The sequence below is a fragment of the Esox lucius genome, chromosome 20 (assembly GCF_011004845.1).
Source record: "Esox lucius isolate fEsoLuc1 chromosome 20, fEsoLuc1.pri, whole genome shotgun sequence".
NCBI lineage: Eukaryota > Metazoa > Chordata > Actinopteri > Esociformes > Esocidae > Esox > Esox lucius.
In genome coordinates, this window is record NC_047588.1 from 25441170 (window position 1) to 25462632 (window position 21463).

The 21463-nt window shown below is 40.3% G+C and overlaps 1 protein-coding gene across 2 annotated transcripts; it reads left to right on the plus strand.

Annotated features, from left to right (window-relative positions):
- Window positions 1–5139: 5139 nt before the first annotated feature.
- cblc (Cbl proto-oncogene C, E3 ubiquitin protein ligase) lies at window positions 5140–19424 on the plus strand. 2 transcript variants are annotated; one of them, XM_010894131.3, is made up of 9 exons: window positions 5140–5594; window positions 5883–6558; window positions 14241–14387; window positions 14591–14747; window positions 15183–15304; window positions 16281–16418; window positions 16714–16933; window positions 18052–18222; window positions 18320–19424. In XM_010894131.3, the coding sequence occupies exons 2-9, from the start codon at window positions 6182–6184 to the stop codon at window positions 18548–18550; spliced, it is 1563 nt and encodes a 520-aa protein (XP_010892433.2). In that variant the 5' UTR covers window positions 5140–5594; window positions 5883–6181; the 3' UTR covers window positions 18551–19424. The 2 variants fall into 2 exon arrangements, with proteins under 2 accessions (XP_010892433.2, XP_034144561.1); XM_034288670.1 differs by lacking the exon at window positions 5140–5594 and having other exon boundaries at window positions 5614–6558.
- Window positions 19425–21463: the final 2039 nt, after the last annotated feature.

Consider the following 21463-nt stretch of genomic DNA (forward strand, 5'->3'; position numbering starts at 1 on the left):
CTAACGAACTACTCTGTTGCTGGGGCTAGTTGGCTGTCACGTAATTCTCGTGTTCTGCATAGAGCGCTTTTATCACGAGCGAGAAGGCTTTTTCTTTTGCGTGTAATCCAATCAGTCGATGTTGAAATAATGTGTGGTTGGCACTGGCTGTTGAAATGCCACTTGTGTGCGACTGTACAATGTCGTTTTCTGTTCATAATGATGCGATTTCGCTATTCTGCAACAGTGACTGGGTTAATCTCTGCCAATCTCATTGCTATCATTGAAGAAAATAATCTTCTGTCTTTCACATGTGTCACTCAAAATCTAACTCCCTCAAACACCATATCTGTTAGCAATACATAAAAATACACACACACATTTCTCACCAGTCAGTGCCCGCCCTCACAGTCTTTAGTTACCAAGGTCAATTTGGTACTTTCCTCAGATGTAGCTGGAAGGTAGGAATAGCCAACGGCTAACGTCTAGCCCCTAAAACCCCAAAATGCAACACCCTGCTGAATCTGTGCTGACATGTCTTGCAGCTGCTGGGGAGTCCAGGTGTCCTGTGTTTGTGGTAAGATGGTCATTTCCATAGCGTCTGAAAGGCACTGGCCCACATAATGTACACCACTTCAGCAAACCCCTGTCATGACTGTGAGTGACTTTGGCCCTATGATTTTGCGGGCTCCTCATTTTTAATAAGCTTTTTAAAAAGGCCCTGTTTTCTGGTGGGTGCCTTGTCAAGATAGCTGTGTGGTAGTGAATAGGGTTAATGTAAAGGTGGGGACACCTCGAGATAGGGAAATGGTGCCACCTAGTGCCTACAGAGAAACATTGACACAAACCCGAATCTGGCATGCATTGGAGGCAGGGAAGACCCAAGGACATGCATAACAAAGGTTGATTTAGAAAAACCGGGGCCAATTGAGGAAGTTCACTTTTTTGATAGTTTGCAAGGGACTTCCAGTCAGTAATGGAAGGATTACATCATTCCATTAGGAGGGATCAGATAATTAATTATTCAGCAATCTGCAGATGGCAGTAAATTGCCCCCAAGTTGGAGTTTCCCTTTGAGGCAGACCAATTAAATTGTTGTCAAGTCTCAAAAGGCCATTTTTGAAAAGCCAAAGCCATCGAGGACGTTCTCTCCATTGAACAGCAAGGGGCTTCCAGTGGGTCAAGGAAGGATTCCATGATTCCACAATGCCGTTAGGTCAATTATCATTGTGTTGCCCCAACCTTCAACATGTAACTAACCCTAGCCTTAATATCAGTGCCTAAGACCTCTTTCCCTTGGCACTTTGAGCCACATTGGTGTGTGAGCAAGGTTGTCGAGGTACTACAGAGCCTCCTAATTTGCGGTCAATTCACAGTTTTTTTTTAAGGTAAAAAAATATTGGAAATATGGAAACATGATTACGGTGTTAGTGTGTCCATCCTTGCCCTTTTTTTTACCTGATAGGTATTCAAAATTTAGCATAGCCTTGTCTGAGCTGTCTCTGAAAATCGTTGCACGATGTTCTCTCCTAGGTTATTTTTATTGCTTTCTTCAACATGTATTTTATTGACAGTTTACAGTTATAGAGAAGCAGTTGGAGAGCAGAGTCAGTAATGATGGACAATGATACATGGAGAGGGAGTGTCTCCACTGGACCACAGCTCACAGCCTGTTGTGTACTTAGAGGTCTTATTAAGCCAGGGAGCAAGCACTTATTCTGAACTGGCATGTGTCATTGTAAGAACAAAGTGGTTATAAAGACATGTACTTGGGCAAATGCATGTCTACTCTCTTCCCCTTGTTTGCAGTAGAGACCCAGTCTTTCAGAAAGAAAAAGGACATACATGTATCTGTGTCAGTTTTTAGACACCTCAATACAGGATGTTTTTCAAACGTGACAGTTTGGCTGCTCTGGGTAGAAATTGCCCAAAGTCATATGTAAGATATGTTAATACACAACTGGCCTTCAATCTATGTCCATAGCAGGGATGGGCTACATATTGTTTAAGAAATTACCTTGACTATATAACAATAATGTGTTCATTACATGTCTGTAAACAGTTGATGAACATGTTATAACAGTTCCAAATTGCATTCATAAAAGTGCTCTCAAATGTTCTCAAAATATGCCAAAAAGACAAAAACCACGTTACGTCTGTCTTGTACCATCCCCATTTGTATAGTACTGGCCTAGTGACCTGTGACTTTTCTTCTTACAGTGGAACAATCCCCACAGGGTTGAATCGTCAGGGTTACTTTGTGTGTGGCTGAAGATATCTTAACTCTTTATCATAACCCATTAACAGCCTATATATTTCTTAGAGGAAGGAGGAGAGGAGATGAAAGGAGATAACCAGGAGCAGGGACGATGAAGTGGCTGCAAGGCCGTAGCTACGCGGGGAATACGTTTTGGATACATCGCTACGCGGGGAATACGTTTTCGATACATCGCTACGTGGGGAATAAGTTTTGGATACATCGCTACGTGGGGAATACGTTTTGGATACATCGCTACGCGGGGAATAGGTTTTGGATACATCGCTACGTGGGGAATAGGTTTTGGATACGTTGCTACGCAGGGAATACGTTTTGGATAGGTTTTTTATCAGTGGGCAAAGTGGAAATACATCCACATGCTTTTTAAAAATACTTTTTAAAAATAAATGTTGCTTTAAAAAAAAACGTTTACCTTTGTACCTGTACTGAAGTACAACCCCATTTCCAAAGAATTTAGGACATGGGTAAAATGTAAAGAAAAACAGAATGCAATGATGTGCCAATCATTTAAAGCATATATTCAGTAGAAAATAATATCAAGACAACATATCAAATGATGAAATTGAGCAATGTTATTGTTGCTTGGAAAGTACATGCTGATTTTTAATGTGATGCCAGCAACATGTTTAAAATATGCTGGGACAGAGGCAACTAAAGGCTGGAAACATTGTGTAATGCTAAAAAACTAAACCTGGTGGAGTTTCACACAGCTAATTAGGTCAATGGGCAACAGGTCAGTAACATGATTGGGTATTAAAAGATTCCAGAGGAGGAGGTGTCTGTCAGATGTGAGGAAGGGGAGGGGTTCACCACTCTGTGAAAAACTGTGTGCAAATAGTGCACAAAAAAAACCAACCACTATCCCTGGCACTATTTGTATTACAACATACATTTGCAAAGAGTTTGGGGATCTCATCATCTACAGTCCCGAAATCAATAAAATATTCAGAGAATCTGGATGCAAGGGACAACGGTGAAAACCAATATTGGATGGCCATGATTTTTGTGCCCTCAGGCAGCAATGTATTAAAAACAGCCACAAATCTGTAGTAGACATCACTGCATCGGCTCAGGAGCACTATATATATATATATATATATATATATATATATATATATATATATATATATATATATATGTACATTGAACAAAATTATAAACACAACACTTTTGTTTTTGCCCCCATTTATTATGAGCTGAACTCAAAGTTCTAAGACTTTCTCTATGTACACAAAAGGCCTATTTCTCTCAAATATGGTTCACAAAGTGAGCACTTCTCCTTTGCAGAGATAATCCATCCACCTCACAGGTGTGGCATATCAAGATGCTGATTAGACAGCATGATTATTGCACAGGTGTGCCTTAGGCTGGCCACAATAAAAGAGCACCCTAAAATGTGCCTGCAAACAGTTTGCTGAAAACGAGCAGACTAAGGACATGGATTACTGGAACCATGTCCCGTGGTCTGATGAGACCAAGATAAACTTATTTAGTACAGATGGTGTAAAGAGTGTGTGGCGGGAAACCAGGTGAGTAGTACAAAGACAAGTGTGTCTTGCCTACAGTCAAGCATGGAAATGGGAGTGTCATGGTCTGGGGATGCATGAGTGCTGCCGGCACTGGGGAGCTACAGTTCATTGAGAGAACCATGAATGCCAACATGTACTGTGACATACTGAAGCAGAGCATGATCCCCTCCCTTCGGAGACTGGGCCGCAGGGCTGTATTCCAACATGATAATGACCCCAAACACACCTCCAAGACGACCACTGCCTTGCTAAAGAAGATGAGGGTAATGGTGATGGACTGGCCAAGCATGTCTCCAGACCTAAACCCTATTGAGCATCTGTGGGACCATCCTCAAATGGAAGGTGGAGGAGCGCAAGGTCTCTAACATCCACCAGCTCCGTGATGTCGTCATGGAGCAGTGGAAGAGGGCTCCAGTGGCAACCTGTGAAGGTCTGGTGAAATCCATGCCCAAGAGGGTTAAGGCAGTGCTAGAAAATAATGGTGGCCACACAAAATATTGACACTTTGGGCCTAATTTGGACATTTTCACTTCGGGGTGTACTCACTTTTGTTGCAGTAGACATTAATGGCTGTGTGTTGCATTATTTTGAGGGGGCAGCAAATTTACACTGTTATACAAACTGTACACTCACTACTTTAAATTGTAGCAAAGTGTCATTTCTTCAGTGTTGTCACAAGAGAAGGTCAAATCAAATATTTACTAAAATGTGAGGGGTGTACTCACTTTTGTGAGATACTGTGTATAAATATATACACAGTATATACAACCTGTTTGTCTGGCTGCAACCCCGGAAACCCATCAAAGAAACAGTAAACCCATCAAAGAAACAGTAAACAGCCATTGTCAGCCAATCCAGTAGGGATTGGAACCCATGCCAAGCTTTGATTGGTCATTATTCTACATTTAACATGGCATTAATAATGCTCACCATATAAATGTAACTTGAATACAATAGACCTGATTAACTTGAATAACATTCCTTCTTATGGGTGAGCAATAAGAACAGAAAGCTTCAACCCTAATAAGCCACACCTCTTATCAGCTGTTACTCATTGCTCCATATTCAATGTGCATGGATATGTAGTGTTGAAAGTAATTTTAGGATTTAATTCAATAAAAAAATATAATTGATTTAACAAATACATTATTTAATTTCAGACAAATCGACTAGAATCGCTTAAACTAACCCAAGGATAATTAAGTCATTCTTATCAGTAAATGCGCTTGATGAACAACATCGCTGCCCCACAGTTTAAAGTGTTCTGCATCTGTCTGACGTCTTCTAGCTTTACTGTAGTTTCCACTACTTAGTCCTTTTTTTTTCAGTTCTCTCACTTTCAAACCTTTGTTCTCTACCTTTTTCTCTACTCACTGTATTCTGTCTACAATACACTCCTTGTGGGTATCCACTGTTTCCTCCCCCCTTATTTCTAAGTAGTCCGTTACCTCTAAGCCCACACCTTTCTCACTCTGCCTCAATCTGCCTTTACACACAAAAGACTGTAAACCTGTTTGTCTGGCTGCAACCCCGGAAACCCATCAAAGAAACAGTAAGAGAGAGAGAGAGAGAGAGAGAGAAGACAAAGAGAAAAACGGACAGAGAAACAAAGAAAGGCTCAGCCAGACCAAGAACAAAGCATTCTTATATATAGCAATTTTCCTCTCTAAGAAGAGTTTAAATAGGTAGCCTGTAACACCCATGTTTTCGATAAATGAAGGCACACCCTATTTGCATGTTACAGATGAGAACAGCGTTGGGCCACACGCAGGGGGCAGGAGAGTGCCTGGGGATGAGAGTGTAACGTGGTGAGTAAGACAGGGTGAACAGAGGACAGAGGGGTGGAACGGGAGTTGAGTGTTCAGGAATGGATAGTGGTTGTTGTTTTTCTGCCTTGTTCTGCCATCACTTTTTCTCTTTCAGTGTTTTTCTTCGTGACACTGTAAATGAATGTCAATAGTTGTGTGTTAAAGGGAACACTGAAGCTGTAGGCTAGTGGTGGAGAACTGACCAAAGTTATTGACGATTTAGGAATTAGATTTTTGTATTACTTTTCTGGACAAGGCGCTTTATCTTTCATCCTTTCTGAACCACAGGACTCCTCTCTACTCTAGAACTATGGTAAACCACCGCACTTTGAACATCTCTGGATTACCTGATTTCATTTGATTGTTGGGGAACCCAGTACACCGGATCAACTGATGTTCAAGTCAAGCTTTGAAGTCATAAGAAGAAAATGACAACATTCACCAACTGGCCAAGTATTGATTTCAGACTGACAGACCACTTCCTCATTTGACTATCATAGACAAAACCGACAGGCATAAACTAACAGACTGTATTGAACAGATTCAACTTGGACAAACACATCAAACTGGCATCTTTCTTTTAGACAATGGCCACAGGAGGGACGAGGCTGGGATCTGACAACTGGCCAAAGTCCACCTTCCAGCTCTCGAGTGCCTCTAACCGGCGTCTAGTGGACAAAGCCCTGAAGAGGCTGGATAAGCTGCATGGGTTGTGTACGAACCCCAGACTGGGCCTGAGGAACAGCCCCCCGTATCTTCCTGGTTTGGTCTCTGAGACGGCCAAATTGCTTTCCCAAGTTTGGGAACCACACCGGGGACCTGGGACAGGGGTGCAGGCGCCCAGGGAAGATGAGGGGGAGTACCTGACAATCCACACAAGACACCTGCTGGATAAGACAAACCGGGCCTTGCTGCTGTTTAAAGAGGGACGAGATAAGATGTTTGAGGAAACGTCCAGCTACAGGTAAAACAGAACATCGCATGGCTGAATATATTTTGGGGTCGGTCAGCCTAGACGAAAAGTTAACAAGTCGTGTGGGTTCAGCTGCAGTAGGATTTGGCTCTTATGTAATCACATTGTTCTTCACCCTCCTTACTTGCCTTTAATCACATTGTTCATGTTTTCTTACCCATTCGGTTTTAATCAAGCATTTATTATGTAACTCCAGTGAGACAGCACCATTGGAAAAATGACACATGGAAAGACATTTTATTCACAGCCATTCAGGATGGGTTGGGGTAACAGTTAGGACCGAAATCACCATGCATCATGTATGCTGGATATGCCTGACTAGGACATTTAACATCTAAAACTTAATATTTTAAACGTAGCTTACATGGGATCATCTTGAAACTATAATTGATTTGTTTATTTTCTGGACAGTATTCTTTTTAGGGTTATAGCTGTAACGTCCATATCATTTCCGGATGTGTTGGATAATAACTTTTTACATTCTAGCTTCTGACGTTTACTGAAGCAACTCCTGAAATGATGTAAGAAATATGTTCTTATTTTAAAATATATGATAATTATATTTCTCAAACATCTTGGTTATGTTTTTTAGAAGAAAGTCTAAATTACTGTACATAGCAGAGGGGTATACTATTTAGGAGGTGTTTTCTAAAACTAGCCAGCTTCAGTCAGCTTGAAGTCCAGCCCTAGATATGTCCCATCCACCTGCCACCCTCTCTAGTGGTCTGGGAGGGCATGTTACACATGGTTAGTCAAACATTCAACTCTCCATTCAGACAATGCTAAAGCACACTCAGTTGTAGCAAACTTGTTAAATAGTGTTAATGCAATTAATCAAAGTCTATGATAAGTTTTGACACCAAAGAACAGAGAGTGCACTAGAGCAGTAGACCGGCACAATAAGGCTGGTCGTCACAGTTGGACAGAGTATGTTCACTGCAGATGTTCAGTGCTCCCAGTTTCAACCAAAGACTTTTGGGTTTCTCCTAATTTTGAAGAGTTTTGCAATATCCTCATGCTGCGAAATATACTAAGTGGTTATATACTAGGTGTATAACCATCCCCGGTCTCTCCTACAATTCAGGCTACCCTTTTATTTTGAAACCATGTATTATACCTTCCGTTAAATTAAGAAACCTAAATCTTTAAGAATGGAATAAGAATGATAAAGACAATATTTTCTAAATTATTAACCTACATTATGGCTTTTCCTTTAAATTAACTATCCATGGTTTGACCTATGTCTTGAAAAGTCCCAGACCATTGAGAACAGTCTTCTCATACAAATTGTCGAAAACGTGTTACATTTCTCCAACACGTCAATATTTAAAAAACTTAAAATTAATACTAAATTGAGAGTTTCTATATTTCTAAGAAATTATTTTATGGGAGATTTTTTTTGCTTGTCAAACTATATTTCTGTCATTTTGTATAAAAAACCTTGTTGGTATAATGTTTACAACAGGACAGCTTTAAAAGACATTATTTAAAACATTATTCTTATCCTCAACTGGACAGGCAATCTTAGAAATTTTATTTAAAAACCTCTCTCGAGTTAAAATTACATTGCTTTGGTGTCTGTTTGGGTAATATTTTGAAGCCAAATGTCCCCTTAGTATAATTTTTATTATTTGATTTTTAGCTTATACATAAACAGTGATATTATTGTTGTGGTTGTTGTATTCTCCTGCTCTTATTCCCAGTTTGTAAATACTTTCCTTTTGCTTTTTAAGGAAAAAGTTCTCCATTAATCTGTTTCATGGTTCAACCTGTACCCTGTCTCAGATTGCAAGAAAGAGAAGCTGACTTTGAGCGGCAGACCTCGATTAATAAAACTTGAATGGCAAATATTAGCTAGCAGTAGATATCAGCTACATTCTTAATATTAGCAGTAAGTTTATTGCTTAGTTATTTGCCCTTGAATTTTAATTTGCAGTAAAAGCTAAATAATTTGCAATACCAACTTCATTTTGTGGCTAGCTAGCCTAATGTTACAAAGCACAGTTCCTCTAGCAACTAAAGCATTACCGTAGCAAACTTAGGTTCTTGTTGTCTAGTCAACCCTGCTGCAATGCCCTAGCAGAGGGATATTAGCTGTCAGATATGGCTGGATTGTCAAAAGTCCTGTGAAACATCAACCAACTAAGACTGAGAGCAAGCTTGTTTTTACACTTCATTGTTCTCTGAAATTGATTACCAAATGTTGGGTAACTCTGTGTCACCATTGTAATCCTCTATTAATGCAGTCCATGTTTTACATATACAATCATAGCTTTGGATTGTATTTGCTAGCTAACAACTAGTTACAAACAAAATACTAGCAAGCTAGCTATCTCAGATTTCTTTCTCACAATAGCAATGTGTATTTTGCAGCCACTTCATGAGGGCTAGCTCTAATGTTGAGACTGAAAGCCATAGACTGAAATGTAATCGTTAATAAATTCATGTAGTTGCTGGGGACATTTGGCATCATTAACAAAGTGGTAGTACATGTCCTTCACATCTGGAGCATTAATAGATATATAAATTATATATAATGCCGTTCTGAACATGTTATGTTAATATATATTACAGTGCTCTGTGTTAAAAGTTGTTTATTCAGTTTTCTGCTGGTCTACAATCTGTTTTTCCCATGTCAATTAGATATCTGGTATTCAGTCTGTTGTTTGATTATATTCTCAAATACAGTGATATGTACTTAATATGTGTTGTTCTTCATGTGACCTGAACTGAATTGATCTGAACTGCTATTGGAAAGTAATATCCATTGCATTATCTGAATGACTGATTTGTGTTTACAGTAGATACGCAAAATAGGTATGTCAAATTGGGAAGAATTGCAGGAAAGTTGGACCCCCCCAGACCATATGCCTACTCGGTTGCTCCTGGTGTATGACTATTTCACCACCTGGTGTATGACTATTTCACCACCTGGTGTATGACTAATTCACCTGTATATTTTGTTACACATCTAGCCCAAAATGGAAGGTTTACAAATAGTTTAGCGTTATTCAAAAAAGTCCTTAAATGATATTGTTGTACCAGAACCATTGTACACACAAAATGTGTTTATATATATTATTTTTTTTAACTAGATTAGGGCTGTCACGATATCAGATTGTCACTACACGATTATTGTGTCCAAAATAATTCACAATAACGATTTCATCGCAATAGTCAAATGAATCTCCAACTTTGTTTATTGTGTGTTTTTTATCTCTTTTTTGGCAAATTAATTACATTCAAAATATGAGTGTAAAAATGAAAAAAAGTAAAAGCATAAAAAAAGAACAATTACACTTAATGGATAGGGAAAAGGCAACCAGGTAAACTAATAAACAAAAGATCCACAAGGCCTAACTCCGAGTCAATAGGCTAATTCTAACGGCAGTGTTTAGGTCCAGACGTTTAAGTGTATGCATTGTTTGTCCATGAGTAAGCTATAGAAAAACTAAAAGGAAAAAATACAGTGAATACGATATTATCATATGTGTATTATTAACATGATATCAATATTTCATTTTTTAAATATCATGGTCAACATCAGTATATCGTGACACCCATAACTAGTTCTGTCATGGTGTAATCATAACAATTAAGGTGACTTTTTTTGCTCTACTATAAATTCATCTGAGCAGCCAGTCCATAACCACTGATAAAACAGACTGATAAAACAGATAAAATCCATTGGCGCTGGTTTTAAGGAAGTCCTATATTTTATATTATATACCATTACTCAGAGGTGCCCCGGATGTCCAGGCCTAACGACGCCACTGCCATTACTTAAAGAAAGGTATTTTATGTTAGGTCTGTATTATAGCAGGCCTAAAATTCTTGGAGTATGGAAAAATATCCAGTTACCAAAATTCAGCTGTATTTAAACAAATGCAAAAAGCCTAAATGGCATTTTAGGGTCAGACTAAAGCTAAAAGAAAAATCTATTATTATTGTCATGTGCTGTTAACTGGATGTTGGTATTTTAAAAGGAGTGAATCCAAGTTAGTTTGGATCCAAAACCTGCCCTGTTAAGACTACTAATATCACAGAAGGAGAATGGATTGAAACTGAGGCTTTATTGTACTAATACTGGCACACAGATCACGGAGAGAGGCCGTAGACACTGGCATACAGATCACGGAGAGAGGCCGTAGACACTGGCATACAGATCACGGAGAGAGGCCGTAGACACTGGCATACAGATCACGGAGAGAGGCCGTAGACACTGGTATACAGATCACGGAGAGAGGCCGTAGACACTGGTATACAGATCACGGAGAGAGGCCGTAGACACTGGCATACAGATCACGGAGAGAGGCCGTAGACACTGGCATACAGATCACGGAGAGAGGCCGTAGACACTGGTATACAGATCACGGAGAGAGGCCGTAGACACTGGTATACAGATCAGGGAGAGAGGCCGTAGACACTGGTATACAGATCACGGAGAGAGGCCGTAGACACTGGTATACAGATCACGGAGAGAGGCCGTAGACACTGGTATACAGATCACGGAGAGAGGCCGTAGACACTGGTATACAGATCACGGAGAGAGGCCGTAGACACTGGTATACAGATCACGGAGAGAGGCCGTAGACACTGGTATACAGATCACGGAGAGAGGCCGTAGACACTGGTATACAGATCACGGAGAAAGGCCGTAGACACTGGTATACAGATCACGGAGAAAGGCCGTAGACACTGGTATACAGATCACGGAGAGAGGCCGTAGACACTGGTATACAGATCACGGAGAGAGGCCGTAGACACTGGTATACAGATCACGGAGAGAGGCCTTGGACACTGGCATACAGATCACAGAGAGAGGCCGTAGACACTGGTATACAGATCACAGAGAGAGGCCGTAGACACTGGTATACAGATCACAGAGAGAGGCCGTAGACACTGGCACACAGATCACAGAGAGAGGCCGTAGACACTGGTATACAGATCACAGAGAGAGGCCGTATGGGTCTTTGTTTCAGGGTGGTGAAAACATTTTTATTTTCAAAGGAAATCATGAATAACAAAATGAGCAGTGGGGAGTGAAAATCTACACACCCTATTTTTGCATTTTGTTGTCAAAATTGTTCCCTACAGATCTATACAGTACTATTTTCATTATGTTACGCTAGCATCAAGTGAATTAATAAGACAATAACTAGTGTGTCTTACTTGCATATGTTAGCAAGCATTTAATTATAACCCTTGTTAAAGAAGCATTAATAAAGGACATTTAGTAATGTTAGAAAGATATTTGTAAATAGTGTTATACTAATAGTATTATTAATTATCAGTTACTCCTGACATACATTTGTCTGGTCAAACTACCTGAAAAGGTTTTGGAGAAGTTTTGAAGCATTTTTCTCAACCCCAAAGATGGTTATCACATAGTAGGAGACTAAATGTGCTAATCACAGAGAAAGGGACAATATTATTGAAATTATTGCCAACTATTGTGTTAGAACTGGCTTTGTAAACCAATAAAGTTGAAAATAGAGGGATAATCTTGGAACTTGACAGACTGCAGGTTCAGGTAGTGAATGATATGTGAGCTGTCGAATTAGCTGTAAATTAGGGCTACTAATAATAGGGTTAATATAATATCAATACATTACATTAACTTAATTTATTTGTCAAACGAACAACGGAGTTCTGGTGAAAAGTTTGGAGCTGGGAACTTGCGGTTTCTGATCCTTGTGAGATTTGTTTATGATTTGTTTATGGCCTCTGCTTCTAAATGAATGAAAACATTGTAGGCATGGGATAATGCAGTGCTTTTCAAAGTCTTAATCTTTAGAGCAGGGTTCTATATTTGGGGGGAAAATTGATACTGGAATCGGGGCTGTGTACTGTATGTAATTATACCATCTGATGTGACAGTTGTTTTTTTACAACTATTGTAGTTAGAAAATAACATTTGAAGGCATAGATAGAGAGCGCAACCGGTGTCGTTTTTTACACCAGAATGGTTTTATTTAGATGAACGAGACTTGATGCCACTTGAGTGTAAATAGGCGTAGGACACTTTTGACTGATACTCTCGGCAGCTGCTGAGGTCTGAAGACGATGTCTCGGTGAATGTGTACTGGAGTGGAATGAGCTGTGACATAGAAAGTCTGTTTCTGTAAGTTCTTCCAGCTCCACAATCAGATTCCGATGATTTTTTTTATTGGGAAGCAAGAAACAAATGTCACACTGACACTGAAGTAATTATGCAATCACAAGCAACAGTGCCATAGAGAGCACCGAGTTGGTTAGCAGGAAAACAACATTCAATACAGTACATTTCTGATTACTTGTGTGAACTGACATTTATATTTACATATTATGTTAATGACATTTAAATTAAACTGTGTTCAACACAATTGATGCAGTCTAAATAGGTTCCAACAGAGAGTTGCAGTAGTCCAGAGATATGGCCACACTCCTCGTATGAGGAGAGGTCATGCTCTGTGAACTTGCTAGAGTGTGGACCAGCATAAGCAACTCAATGGCGTGATGTTTGCAGTTGTCTGGGGTCACGCCAAGGTTTCGTGCACTCTGGGAGTGGGACACAGTTGAGTGGTCTTGGAGTGGACCGCCGTATCACCGAGGTGGTGGGGGGGTCATTTCAGCAGAATGACTGCCAGGCATCACCTGGGTTTTAGAAGGGGGAGACTTACCACATGTTATTCCAGTTTTATTCATTGTGGTCTACTGTAAAAACGAGTCACTCTGGGAAATCTAATCGTGACCCTGTAGTTAATTTAAAAAGTTGTTCAAAAATGGATTGTTTGCGAACCGTGAGGCACGGTTCTGGTTTGGAGTCAATCTGGGTGCAATACTTGTACACAGTGCACTGTTTTTGGTTTAGAAATGTATGTTTAAAGGTAACCTTGTTTTTAAATGATTTGTTTTTCAATCAGATGAACACACCATGCTTTACATTTTGGCAGTGAATTGGTGTCTTCACCTTTTTGCCCATAAATGTTTCATGATGTTACAGTTTCCTATGTTGCGCCATGTCAGACAGATGCCATGCATGCACTTTTTTAATGTACAATTTCCACCGTAGGTGTTGTGCTTCAGTGCTTTACTGTCGATAGAGATCCTCCATTGGCAGGATGTGACAGATAATTGTGGTGCAAAGTAAGAGATGGACATGGCCATCTAAGATGTAAGGGATGGTGGCATCCTTTTGAAGAGGATGATAGAGATTGCAGTTGATGTTAAACACTATGAGGTGTTTGTTGCCAGATCGTTATATCTTTGAGAGATACAAATGTAGAATCACAAGGGTTAAATCACACAATCTGTAACCTATCAGTTTGTTGCTTGGTCAAGTTGCTGACAGAATTTTATTTTTGCAGCACCAGTAAGCCAGGACAGGAAAAGCAATACTGTGACATCCTGTTTCCACTTTCTTGTGTACATTAAGCCTGTGTGATTTTGTTAATGAGATGTTCAGCTTTGAAGTATGTCACAGGGCACGTAGTGAAATTCTTATGAAATGTTGCATGTCATGTTATTTTGGGCATTTGACACTACACACAGTAATGAAAGAACACACTGTCCATTTTTAATTGCCACTGTGTTGAATTTGAAGCTATTTTCTGTAAAGCATTCCCTAACACCCTTGTTGCTGAACTGTCAAAAGCTCAGAATAGCAGAATGTTATTTTCTATTGTTCCCAGGAGGAACTTGACCAAGCTGTCCCTTCTCTTCAGCCACATGCTCTGGGAGTTAAAGGCCTTGTTTCCAGAGGGCCGTTTTCAAGGTGACACCTACAGGCTGAATAAAACAGAGGCCAAAGAGTTCTGGAGGCGAGCATTTGGAACAAAGTTAGTGTGTGGGGCTTTGGGTTGGGTTATAGCAGAAGGAGAAAGGAAAAAGGAAGGTGGGCTTGACTTAACCAATGAGACTGTTTATATGAAGATAAACAAAGGGTTTTTCTTGTCTTGTGACTTTTTTCTTTTTTAATTTCTTTCTCTTCTTCACTCTCATTCTTCCCTTCCCTCCCACTTTCTCTTCCTCTCCCTCTCAGGTGTATCGTCCCGTGGAACCATTTTAAGCAGCATCTCCGTAGCGTACATAGCTTTGAGGAGGGGATGGAGACCATGGCTCTAAAGTCCACTTTAGACCTCACGTGCAGTGACCACATCACAGTGTTTGAGTTTGACATCTTCACTCGACTATTCCAGGTACATGTGATCAATACAGCAGTAGATGTTGTAGCACTTAGGCCATCTAACCAGTTATCAAAGGTTCCTAGATCAAAACCCTGAGCCGGAAAGGTATTTTGTTAACTGGAATGTCTACCTGGGCACCAACTATGGCATCCCCCTGTACCTCTACATTTTGGATGGTTTCGGATAAAAAAAGTTCAATTTGACATTGTTTGTTTGACAACTAAATGAATGTAATCCTTTTATATGTAGGGTATTAGGCCTGTTATTAGTAGCCTCAAATCACAGCAAACTAGACAGCTCACATATAATTTACTTCCTGAACCTGCAGTCTGCCAAGTACCAAGATATCTAATCCATTATTTCTGTCTCCCACTAAATAAAAAAGCCATTCCAAGGTGTGAAAACCCCCCAAAGTAATTGTACATATTTCTTCCCAACTCCTGTCAGCCCTGGAAGTCTCTGCTCAGGAACTGGAACCAGTTAGCAGTTACCCACCCCGGATACATGGCTTTTCTTACCTACGACCAGGTTAAAGCACGTCTCAAACACTACCTGTACCGACCTGGGAGGTGAGTACAGGAGAGAGTGTGGGGTTTGGGGTGTTTTGAGAGAGAGAGAGAGAGTAGATGGCTGGAAAGAAAAGAGAAGGGTAGGGATGGGCATAGAAGAGAAGAGAAGGGTAGGGATGGGCATAGAAGAGAAGAGAAGGGTAGGGATGGACATAGAAGAGAAGGGTAGGGTAGGGACATAGAAGAGAAGAGAAGGGATGGGATGGACATAGAAGAGAAGAGAAGGGTAGGGACATAGAAGAGAAGAGAAGGGATGGGATGGACATAGAAGAGAAGAGAAGGGATGGGATGGACATAGAAGAGAAGGGATGGGATGGACATAGAAGAGAAGAGAAGGGATGGGATGGACATAGAAGAGAAGGGTAGGGATGGACATAGAAGAGAAGGGTAGGGATGGACATAGAAGAGAAGAGAAGGGTAGGGATGGACATAGAAGAGAAGGGATGGGATGGACATAGAAGAGAAGAGAAGGGATGGGATGGACATAGAAGAGAAGGGTAGGGATGGACATAGAAGAGAAGAGAAGGGTAGGGATGGACATAGAAGAGAAGAGGGTGCTGTTATGGGCTGAGGTGACTTAATAGGTGCCTGAACTTTCGTTTCATCTAGTCCTTTAGAAAGTCACGATTTAGAATCATGTTGTTGATCGGCGCAGGCTTCACCTGTTCTGTTCACCGTGTTTCCTAGGATGTTTTTAACTTGTGCATAGCTGATTTCAAAATGCTGCAAGCATAGTGCATTCGTTGGCAGGAGAGATCTGAGAGAGTAAAACTTGTATTTGTTCTCTCCCACTTATGTCTGTCATTTCCAAAGCCTGAAACTTTAGTTTTCCTGATTTTTTCCCTAAACTTTCAATTTTATTCCTGATCCTTAATAGGTGGGGTACTAATTTTAATTAAACTGAAATAATTATGTGATTGCAAAGAATTATACCTAGATGTTGTCAAACTCTAATTAAGATGTTTCCACGTTCCAGCTACATCTTCCGTCTGAGCTGCACGAAAATGGGTCAGTGGGCCATCGGTCATGTGACTGGTGATGGTAGCATTGTACAGACCATCCCCCAGAATACCCCGCTCTACCAGGCCCTCAACCAAGGCTTTAAGGAGGGCTGGTGAGAAAACACACACACAAACACAGAAACAAAGTTATGTTATTCCATACTTGTTGAGACAAAATGCATTCCCATTGAAAATAATAATTTTTTACTAACCATTAAGCTTACTCAAACCCCTACCGTAACCATAAAGCCACATCATCTCTATCCTAATCCCTAAACCTAAATTCACAAAATGCTCCAACCTGGTCCACACACACAGAAAAACCAAACACACACAGACACGCAAAACACTTGCATCCATAACCCTTTCTCGCACAGCACGTTGTAATTCTGTGTTGCGTGTCCGCAGTTACGTGTACCCTGACGGACGTGATGTGAACCCGGACCTCACCAGCCTGTGTGAACCAGCACAGAGAGGAAAGGTCAAAGTGTCTGAGGAGCAGTATGAGATGTACTGTGATATGGGCAGTACGTTCCAGCTGTGTAAGATCTGCACAGAGAGGGACAAGGACACACGTATCCAGCCTTGTGGTCATCTGCTGTGCCAACCCTGTCTCTCAGGCTGGCAGGTACAGAAACACAGTGACTAACTTCATCAACAGAGCCTTGTTGCGCCGCCACATATGTTCATGCACTAACAGACAGTCACGTACCATTGCTAACAGAAGTATGGTAAAGCTATACATGGTGGGTGGTGCCAAATGATACTACATCGCAGGGAAAAAATTAAGAGACCACTGTGCCTTTTTCTTTCCTTTCCAAAAAAGTTGAAAAGGAGAGTTTTGAGTGAGGAACAGAAGTGTTCAGTTTGCGGTGGTCGCTTAATTTGAACCCATCTGTTCCTCACTCAAAAAAAACTTCTTGACTTTTTTGGAAAGGAAATAAAAAGGTGCAGTGGCCTCTTAATTTTTTCCAGAGCTGTATATCACTGTCCAAGGTCTCAGTCAAATTAACCAACTAGCTACTTCTTCTATGGAGTTATGGCAGTCCTGAGAATAAACCTACTGTGCTGGAGCTCAGTGAATTCAGTGCATAATTCAGCATCATATGCAGAATGTCAACAATGGCTGGAGGATGCCAATCAGTTACTTAGTTAATCAAACAGTTAGTGAGTACAATTAGTTATTGCTTCAGTTTTTCAGTTAGGCAGTAGACTAGTCCGTCCATCCATTTGTCAGTCAGTGAGTCAGCCAACCGCACATCAGTCAGCGTAGATTTGAGTGTATGTAGAGCAGGTTTGTTGGCTAACTGGTCCTACGACGTGGGTTAGGACTTCCTGTGTCAGAGCACACATCCTCCTCACGCTTCACACGGAGACTTACCGTTTTAGTTTCCACTTGCTAGACCTCTAGAATAGTGCCAATGGAAACCAGGTTAAGTGCTCGATCTGTATTTGGTATGCTGAATAACTTGCTTTACTCTAAGTATACAGTCATGCAAATAGCATGCGCTACATTTTATAACTATTGTACTTTCAACATTGGAAAATACATCTGCCCAAGAATGCTCTTGATTGAACTACAAACCTGTATCATCCAGGGGAACATACTGTCACAGATGGGCTGTAACTAAACTCTGTTCTGTACCACAGATTCCTCGACATCCTCCTAGCTTTAAGACAATAACGCTCCCCACATAAGCTACACAGGTCTGTAGTATTTGGGGTTGATAGTGCCATCTATTGCAGAAATCAGATGGACATTCCTGCCCCTACTGTCGCTGTGACATCAGAGGAACAGAGTCTGTCCTGGTGGAGCCTTACCTGCCAGTCAGCGAGGTAGAGGAGGATGAGGAGGAGGAGGACGATGACCTGGAGGATGTACAGCTAGTAATGGAAAGACTGGCCTCTATGAAGAGAGTACGTATGTGTGTGTGTGTTTGTACAAGGATGTATGTTCTTGAGAGGCTTTTTCACCGTTTTCACATTTATCTCTCACTGACTTTATTTCACGCAGATGTCGTCTGAAGAGTGTCAGATCCCAAGCTCCTGCCTTGCTCCACCCCTCCCTCCCAAACACAGAACCTCCTCCCCCTGTCCCTCCCAACAAGCCCTCATATTGCCCAGTTTGCCTAATAGACATGCTCAATATTCCCACTCTAATTCTGTGAGTTCATCCCCACTCACAATCCGCAGAATTGACAGTAACCGTGCCACCATGGATAGAAGTCAAACCTTTGATTGCTGATGGGACTTCGAGGACTGACAACTTTTGAAGATAAGTTGGAGTGAGGTTCTACTATTGCCAATGTCTTTAACTCCACCTCTAGAGGGCGCCCTCTCCTTTACAGAATGTAAAAATGTACAGTTTTTTTTATAATTGCTTACCCACTAAAAATAACACTGAGTTTGTGAACCCTGACACTCAAGGAGGAAAACCTCAGCGCAGATCTGCACAGCTATGAGCACATTCTCAGCCTCACGGTGTTTTGCAATACACTAAACACACTTCTCTACACAGAAATAGACACAGAAATCTAAAATGATATCTAACACATCTTTGCCATTTCTAGACACTGCCTTTCAAAACATCACATATACGAACCAACTGATCAAACATGACCATCAGGTGTACAGACACATTGGTTCTTAACTGTAAATTCACCAATTACACGTAAATACTATAAAAGGGCAAATGGTGATTGTTTACCAGTTTTCAGCAAAAATGGAAAGATAACATTACAGTAAGCGGGAGAGGGAGAGCGAGGATGAGAGGGGGAGCCTGTGGAGGAAGACGAGTACGGAGAAGAAGAGGTAGACCTGGAGGAGGATGTGGATGATGTTGTAAACCATGGGTTAACATTGAGAGAGGCTGGACAGAGAGTTCACCTCAACCTCAGCAGATATACTGCTGCAACAGTTTTCAATAATGTCCATCAGGTCTCTCTGAATCCTAAAAAAAAAACATCAAATACAGATGAAACAACTCTACCGAATACCATTCGAAAGAAATTCTGAGACCGACTACCTGACATCGTCACAGCAGAAAACCAAATTGATGCAGAGCAGATGAGATACATACATGGGATACCCCTCATTCAAGCCATGGAGGAGGCCTGTAACCAAATTGATGCAGGGTCTGTGCAAGGATGGAATCGCCATTCAAGAATATTCTTCCCTCGCTGTCTTGTGGGAGGACATAGCCTCTGATGTGGATGAAGTGCTATGGCCAGATCCAGCCAGGAGGACATAGCCTATTTAGAATATGTTCTGTTCTGATTTTCAGTGCAAAATTCAACCTTTGGAAATGCATGGATTTATTGATTGATTCTTCAATGTGGAGAAAAATAAATATTTTAATCAGTGTTGTGTTGTGTTTGGTCTATATATTAATGTACTTTACTCAATAACAATATTTCTCAAAAAATCTAACACTGACTCTATCATTAGAAAAGTAGAAATGTTAAAAGTGTTTTAGATTGAGCACGGCAGTGTATAACAGGTTCAAACAGAATCAGATTATATGGACCATGTTTGTGCCATACAGTGACAAAATAGGGTTTTTATAAATGGTTGTATAGTTCTGAATGTGTTTAAGTTCACAAAAAAATGTGTAATGCACCTTGCGTGTGTGGCTGTGTGTATTGTGCGTAGAGTTTTGGTGAAATTAGTCCTGTTTTTAGAATTAAGCTTAAGCAGTTGTAAAAAACTGTAATATTCTTGAATAAAGGACTAAAGAAAATCCTTCCTGAAGGTATCTCTCCCAAATATTGTGTTTCTCAAATATATTTATGTGACATTTGATTTCTACAAATTCAAGAAAAAAAATCTTCACTAGGCACCATTTTTGCCAACAAGATGAATTTACTCCCATTTGTGCCATTTGTCTGTTTGTTAACAATGCCTCACCAGATGAGACCTGGCAATTATTAATGTTAGCAAGTTCTTCCACATCATACTGTTGCTAAATAAACTATTTGGTATTTCCTGTTCAATATTAGTCTTTATCTACATGATTCGTTATTTATTTGAATGATAGCCTAATCTGAAAGCTAGAGTGATAGCCTCCAGCTTTCAGAACAATGTTAATAACCACTGACATTAACATTTAGACTAAATCAGTCTGCATATGTAAGCTAAATCTGTTTAGCCGAAGTTGTCTGTACTTGAACGTGTACATTGCAACATGGTCTCAAGGGAATATGTAACATTATACATAAATCTGCGACACACTTTTTATGGTATGTTATGTTACCTTAGGTAGAACATATGATACACATTTGCTAAAACTTGTTATGAACATGTTATGAACACTAATAAAACCTAAAATATCATGGATTTACACAAACATATGACATATTACAATTTAATTTAAGGTTAGGTATCACATCACTCAGGTTAAGGTCAGGGTTCAATTCAGAAAACGGTTTGGATTGGGGTTGGTAAGATATTACAGTGCTGGAGTTAAGGTTAGGGTTAGGAAGTGCAATCATAGGAATGTTTGCTGTCCAACAACATGTTATGTGGGGGCAATCAAGGTAAACTCCAATATCAATATAAAACCATCCCATCAGGAAATAAATGTATCTGAAAGGTGATTGAGGATGCTGCCTGATTTGTGATCTCTAATCCAAATCCACCATATAGGGTCTCCAACATCTTCATTTTGCTGGACCAAACCCATGTGTCAAAATAAAGTCTATCAGCTGGATACATACACACCCACATCTAGGCCTCACTACAACTACAATCCCCTTTAATCCTCTCCAACACCAATTTGTGGGTCATACTAAAGTCTAGCTTCTAGTTACACACAAACACACCTCTAGGCATCACTACAGCAACACCTGATTCAACATGTCATCCCCTTCTCTCCTCTTTCTCCTTTGTCTACTTATCTTACTCTCCTCTCTGTGAAGAAAATATATACATATCCAAGCACTGTGAAATATGGTAATACAGTGCAACATGACTGAAAACTGAATGCATTTCTTATTATTAATAATAATATTGATCTGTATAACAATCTGTTTTTCAAAAAGGTGGGACGCTGCATAAAATTGAAATAAAAACAGAATGCAATGATGTGCAAATAATTTAAACCCTATATACAATAGAAAATAGTACAAAGACAAAATATCAAATGTTGAAACTGAGACAT

Coding starts and splice junctions, on each gene's coding strand:
- cblc (XM_010894131.3), top strand. CDS start 6,182: ATGGCCACAGGAGGGACGAGGCTGGGATCTGACAACTGGCCAAAGTCC. Junction 15,305..16,280: donor TACCTGTACCGACCTGGGAG/GTGAGTACAGGA, acceptor TCCACGTTCCAG/CTACATCTTCCGTCTGAGCT. Junction 16,419..16,713: donor CAAGGCTTTAAGGAGGGCTG/GTGAGAAAACAC, acceptor GCGTGTCCGCAG/TTACGTGTACCCTGACGGAC.